This window comes from Panicum virgatum, chromosome 7N, assembly GCF_016808335.1.
Source record: "Panicum virgatum strain AP13 chromosome 7N, P.virgatum_v5, whole genome shotgun sequence".
Classification (NCBI taxonomy): Eukaryota; Viridiplantae; Streptophyta; class Magnoliopsida; order Poales; family Poaceae; genus Panicum; species Panicum virgatum.
The window spans coordinates 27,489,701-27,496,223 of NC_053151.1; the positions used below are offsets into that span (position 1 = coordinate 27,489,701).

At 43.6% G+C, this 6,523-nt stretch overlaps 2 protein-coding genes across 2 annotated transcripts; both read right to left on the bottom strand.

The window, feature by feature from the left end:
• Nucleotides 1-1,339: 1,339 nt before the first annotated feature.
• LOC120683878 lies at nt 1,340-2,219 on the bottom strand. Its single transcript, XM_039965978.1, has one exon. The coding sequence runs from the start codon at nt 2,095-2,097 to the stop codon at nt 1,807-1,809; it is 291 nt and encodes a 96-aa protein (XP_039821912.1). The 5' UTR covers nt 2,098-2,219; the 3' UTR covers nt 1,340-1,806.
• An 884-nt stretch (nt 2,220-3,103) lies between these two features.
• LOC120683877 (probable protein phosphatase 2C 39) lies at nt 3,104-5,258 on the bottom strand. The gene is made up of 3 exons (XM_039965977.1): nt 4,095-5,258; nt 3,746-4,010; nt 3,104-3,517 (listed from the first exon to the last, which is right to left on the bottom strand). Exons 1-3 carry the CDS (start codon nt 5,256-5,258, stop codon nt 3,390-3,392), a joined length of 1,557 nt encoding a protein of 518 aa, XP_039821911.1. The 3' UTR covers nt 3,104-3,389.
• Between the last annotated feature and the right edge of the window lie 1,265 nt (nt 5,259-6,523).

Below are 6,523 nucleotides of genomic sequence, written 5' to 3' on the forward strand. Positions count from 1 at the left end.
AGAGCCATTCAGTTCAGACTTATCACACAACAGAGCAGGCAATGCTGGAGCATGGAAACAAATAGGTGTGCGGCGATGAAGGCCGAGTCGCCGGTGATGGAGCATCACAACCGGCAGACAGCTCGGAGGCGGCAAAGCTCATTGGCCGGGAATGTCAGCAGGACTTGCCACAGCACATCTTGGGGGAGCAACGAAACCTTGCAGGCAATCGATCGATATTGACATGTAACACTCAGTGCCACAGTCTGGGCTCAAAAGCAAAGACAAATAAAATACACAAAGGATCAGGTGTGCTTCAGCCTATATATTCAACATAAATAAAGACTAATCCACCCGAAGCACCAATCTCTACTAATTTGTTCCTCACCCACATTACTTAAGTCCTTAACAATCGGAAAGGAAAAGGGAAAATTACTATCAAGCACTCCTATACTATCAAGCAAAATCTGATAAAAAGTTTGGACTGCCTAGACCATTATTGTTAGTCATAAGTGATCAGTCTAATATACGACCATGTGGGGTTTTAAAGATCTAAATAAACCCACAACAATATCTCATTAATAGTAGCATTATTCCAATCAATCTCCATGGTTTTAGTTTCCTTGTCAATAATGTCAGCTTCGAACTTCAGAAAGCTATCCCGTTTCCCAAACATGTCAACCCCCCTGCACAGCAAATACACATGCAAACAAGTGCAAATGATTGAAAAGTGCCATTAATCCACAGAGACTAACAATTTACTCGGCAGAATCACAAGCACAAACGGGCCACATTTGGATTGGATGAGGATGGACGTCCTTCTCTGAATAAGCAGTCCTAAGCCACAGCACAACAGCACGGAGCCGCGGATGGAATGCACTGCGTTCCTGCGCTTCGAGTCGCGGCCACGATGAGGACGGGGCCCGCGGCACCGAGCATTCAATCTGGTCCACACCGAGGGGCGAAGGCTAGCCAGATCCTCCACTGATGGCAAGCCGCCTCCGCTTGCAGTCACCGGTACGAACGTATCGCCTCCGATTGGCCGCAACCTCTGTAGCTCAGCTTCCTCTCCTGCCGATGGCTCCGCATGGTCACCCTCCGCCGAGGAAGGGAGCGTGGAGATGGGGAGAAGTATGCGGAGGGCAGCTGGCGGCGCGACGCGGAGGGCAGCCGAGCGGGTACGACCATACGAGCGGAGGACGGCGGCGTGATGCGGACGCGGAAGGGAGGCGGCAGAGATTTTCACGCGTGGAGAGAAGGGGAAGGGAAACGACGGGTAGGCGGGTGCGCATGAGAAAACAATTTTAGTTTTGGCAAAAAAAAATTCAATTATTTTCGATCTTTATAGTATAAAGATATGGGATTAAACCGGTCTCAATATCCATCTTATATATATATATACACGATTAAATATTACAATAGTTCTTAGACTCTAAACCCGGAGGAATTTTGAGATAGGAGTAGGCACTGTTTGTTTTCCTTCCATTCTTCGTAGGCTAACCGCTGATCTATAAGTTGGAACACATTACACATCTTATCACGCGACATGGGCCAAGTGAACATGAACAGCAGAGATTGCTCAGCTCAGTCGCTGAATTCAAGCATCGCCAGACCCTGGAACAGACCAGAACGGCCTCACGCTAGTACATGCTCATGCCAACATCATCTTAATTCAACCTGGTGCGCATACACGGCCGATCACGGCCCGAAACGAACACCAAAAACAAGCTGAAATTTAGATGAGCAGAGGTAACTCCAGCACCACGAACTTCACGCTTATTCGGTTGGACACCGAACGACAAGCCAGCATCTGGCCGCTCGCGCGCTCTAGTACGGCTTGAGGCAGTCGAAGAGCCGGCGGTGCTCCGACGGCCAACCCGCGGCCTCCCCGGCCGGCGACATCGCGCTCGCCGCCGGGGACCTGACGCCGGACGGCGACACGCCGGTCGGCGTCAGGCACTGGTCCGGCACCCTCGGGCTCTCCTGGCTCGCCAGCAGCGCCTCCCGGGACGCGCCGGGGTTGCCCCCCACCTGCAGCATCTGCAGCTGCCGCCGCCTCTGCTCCCTCCTCACCTCGTTGCGCTTGTTCACGTAGTCCTCGTGGATGAACGCCTCCATCCTCTCCCCACTATCTGTATGAACAACTATACTACTCCTAAACACTCATAAGAGTTCCTAAGATCCTAGTGAAAAAAGACACACTTCTTGGAGCTGGAGAGGGAGCGTTAGAGTGGAGAAATGGACTGATATATAGACTTTCATCCAGGTATTGTTGAGCGTGGAGGTCACGGTCAGTCGCTGTTACCTTTAACCAATTCCACAAGGCAGCTGCCATTAGTGCAGGCCAAATGTGCAGTCCACAACGGCACAAAAAGAAACGCCCCGGTTTAACGCAATTACCGAAAGGTACAGTGCCACCTCGCTACGACCACGAATGCGAGCCTGGCTGCTTCTGGAGAGAGAGAAAAAAAAGAGGCCTTTCTAGGTTCTAGTGTCATTTCCCATGGCTACTCCTTGGTCACATCTACTGGGAGCCAGGATTTTTTTTCTCTTTTCTTCTTTTTTTTTTGCCTGGTCCTGTGATGGGATGGTAATTTAAAACCAGGATGTTGCTGTCATGCTTGACGTGCCACGAACACAGGAACTCGTGGTGTGCGTTGGCGCACGAGCTGGACAAAACAACGGTGTGCTCCAGGTTAGTCCCGGAGCCGGCCGTTTGATGTCCATGTCCACGGGAATTTTCAATGCAGAGGATGGGGAGGTGGTTGCCTGCTTGCCGCGGCATGGAGTTGTGGATCAGAAAGCACAAAGAGCTAGAGTCAAGTGATGTGGGTATGTGGTATGTGGGTATGTGGTATGTGTGCCAAGATTCATCACCCACCTCATAATATCTTCTCAGGATTAGTGGCCAGTGAGTGATATCAACAAATCCTCCACATTGGACTGGTTTGCATGGATCCAGATTCCAGTCCATGTTTCATTTTTTTTCCTCTTTATTTTTTGGAGATAGCTACAATTTGATTATATCTTCAGATTAGAAAATCCAGAGACTTCAAGTCAAGCAAGATTGCACCATTGAATCATATTTTAGGATTGACAAGCAACAATGCTTAGCAGAGAAAGATTAGCAAATGAAAACTGAAATGGTTTGCCGTTTCTTTCATGGATTAAGTCTCAAAGAAGAGCATCCATGTTTCAGTCATGTACAAAATAAGTGAAACAAATCCATGTGACCTTTTGATTGAACAAAAGATTTTGTTCACAACCAAAATTCCAAAAGAATATATACATATTTTTGGTTTATTGACTACCACACCAGACTAATAAAAACATATTATTCGAAGTAGCTGTATGCAAACACCCACAAAATTTTACCAGCTGATAGCTTCTCTGTCCAGCTCTTTGTTCTCTCACAAGGAAGTTGATGCCGTCATTGTCCTCTGTGCATTTCCAAGGATGATAACAATGACAGTCACATCATCGTGGTATTTCCTCCTACTCCCAACAGGTATCCTCATCAATTCTTCAGCTGTTAAAGCTGGAAAAAGGGGAAAGAAGGATTATTAGGAGTTAGCCTTGATGCATGTCGACTGTATGATTCTAGAATGGTTAGAGGATACAGAATACTATGAAGTAAACTCCAATGTTATTAACATAATATGGTTAACACATATGCGCATCAGGCTATATGATTATTGATCTGCACAGCAAACACCCACTATTTGATATTTTAATCATAAAGTTCATAATGTATTTTGATGCATACCTGCTTCCCTGGCTGCTTTGAGTATAAGTTGCTCGATGAGATATTTTGCAGGATCTCCCATTGGATTATCATGCATGAACTGATAAACCAACTGAACAACTTCATTGTTACTGAAGAAATCAAATAAGCCATCACTACCAAGCACGACAAACAAATCATCATCTGTAACTTTGTGACTCAATGTGTGTGGATTTGTATAAACGTAAGGTGGGCTGCTCAAATCACGAACACGGAGAATGCCCATGAGTGCATCATTGAACTTTTTCTGCAAATTGACAAAAATGATGTATTACTTACAATTGTAAGGATGATACGGGTTTTGTTCACCTATATAAGGATCAAATGTTACCTGCTTTAGATAGCCAACTCCAAAAGCACGAGTAACCTTCAGCTTTCCTTTTATTTTGTTACCCCTTACAGCTGAAGAATCATTGGGATGATCGGCTATAAGTTTTTGGTACTCCAATGGATTTTCAAGTGAGTGGGTCTCCGTTAATTGAGTAGCCTTTAAGGTGCCCTTTTCTGCATATGGCATGGAAGCAAGCACAGCTCTACTATCACCCAGATTCAAGATGCACAAATCTTTTCCATGAAGAAGCACAACCAGAACACAAGATCCTACTGAAACTAAGTCTGGTCTATCATCCATCTCTTGTTCAACCATGCATAAAAAATCATTCTCAGCTTGCTCAACAGCAGTGGAAAGGCAGTTCAGCACACCAGCTCGAAATGTTTCAGAAAACTTTATATCTTCATTTTCTGCCATTCTCATGGCTAGTGTTAGCTCACTTTTAACACCACTAAGAGAGCTTTCTGACGAATTATATAGACCATTTTGCTGCTTGATCCGATTCTCCAACAAGTATAAGTAATATACTATGTTGTCATATAGAGTTACTGCTAGAAAATCAGCAGCATCTCTCCCGTTAAATCCATCATATATTCCACAAATCAGCCATCCATTTTTCTCCGAGCACACAGCTTGGACTCTATCCTCCCCAGCAGCTCCACCAGCCATTTTCACCTCGGTATTAGTCAGAAAATTGGATGATACAGCTGTTGGAGCGCTTGACCTCCAAGTATTTTTACTGATTTCAAAAATAGAGCTCTCGGGGCTGCCTTGTGAGTTGGAGAACGAGTCCAATCTTGACATTGATGGAGAAGAAACAATTTTTCTAAAGGAATTTGGAGAATCTAGTCCTGGTAAAATTTCTTCACCAATAAGACCCTTGCAGATATTTGTATTTGCCAGTGTGAAATTTGCACTTATTGCAGCACCAGATAAACAAGTAAATGAGCCATTTCGTGAGCCCATCATGGTATCAGTCCCAAATATGTTCCTAGGGGAGATACCATTCTCATGATCATTTTCAGAAGGAAAGCTTGTATAAGAATCACAATGGTATCCAAAGCTGACATTGAGATTGCTACAACTCCTCACAAGCATGTCTTCTTCCTCAGAGCTAATGCTGTGATCACTAATGTCCTTATAAAACAGTTCTTCGTCCACCATGTTTTCGTAAAGAAGTATAACACCAATACACAAAACTTTGTTTTAAAGGTTCTGATGCTATTCAAATGCCATGCCAAATCCTACTTCCTTTATACTTGAATGGAAAAGCGAACCAAACCTGCAATAGTATTAAGATCGTTACGGGTAGCATGTGAACAAATGCACATAGGATTGTGTACTGAAAACTTCCGAGTAAAGTGCATAGCCGGTCCTTAAATTTGTTCGGTTCTAATTCATGGTGTTCATAAGTTCTTGATTCTACTTTCTAGTTTGGCATGTGCAGCTACAAGTTATTTAAGTTTGAACAATCTTCCAAGAATAAAGTACAGTTGTCATGTGCACATAACAGGCTAAGATATTGCCTCCAAAGTGAACCATCATCAACCTTCTGGATTCATACTCATCAATATTGTTTTGTACACTTTGAGATAAAATTTTCATTATTTGACTATAATTAAATTATATCTATAAAAAAAAAGTTTTATCAATTTAATAATAATGTCACTGCATTTTGATAATACAAGGACCTAGGTGACACCTGAAGCTAAGTTTAGAGAGCTAGAGTTGTATTTTGAGAGTATAGGGGCACCTAAATGACACCCAAGGCTAAGTTTAGGGAGCCAAATCTATAATTTGAAAGTATATGGATCTAAATGATACAACCGAACAAGTTTAAGAACCGGCCATGCACTTTAAAACTTCCTCTTGACATCTTTCATACAATGACACGTAGTTGATAGTTCTCATTCATGCTCGAGGGAATAATTTAAATGGTTGTGGTTGAGCCATTTAACTGGTCCATACTTGTCTCGCTGTGTGGATTAGTCCTTCCTACTATTTTGGTCAATTGTTTGCCATCCGTCCGGCCTTTTATTTATTTATTTATTTATTTATTTATTTATTTGGGGGGGGGGGGTTGTTACGTGCCCAAATCGTAACCTTGTGTTACTAACCTGCTAGAATCCAACAAAAAAATCATCACTATGACTGAGCCTCCTCAATCTCGAATTGTACAGCTGTTCTTATGAAAAAGAATGCACTAATGATACTCGCAAGCCCTTGCTGTTAAGCTACCAGACATAATTGGACAGTTTGTGAAGAAAAACGACGGATTCTGCAAGATCTACTTTTACAGGAAAATAAAAAAAATCAACAAGGCAATCAAGAACACCCTCAGGAGCCAGGACTCGAGAGAGGCGAGTATGACTGTAAGAGGAGGGCTGGCGAGTATCGAACACTACCTAAGAGGAGAGGTAAGGCAGCAC

Coding starts and splice junctions, on each gene's coding strand:
- LOC120683878 (XM_039965978.1), bottom strand. CDS start 2,097: ATGGAGGCGTTCATCCACGAGGACTACGTGAACAAGCGCAACGAGGTG.
- LOC120683877 (XM_039965977.1), bottom strand. CDS start 5,258: ATGGTGGACGAAGAACTGTTTTATAAGGACATTAGTGATCACAGCATT. Junction 4,011..4,094: donor GAGTTGGCTATCTAAAGCAG/GTAACATTTGAT, acceptor GTCAATTTGCAG/AAAAAGTTCAATGATGCACT. Junction 3,518..3,745: donor CAAAGCAGCCAGGGAAGCAG/GTATGCATCAAA, acceptor CCCTTTTTCCAG/CTTTAACAGCTGAAGAATTG.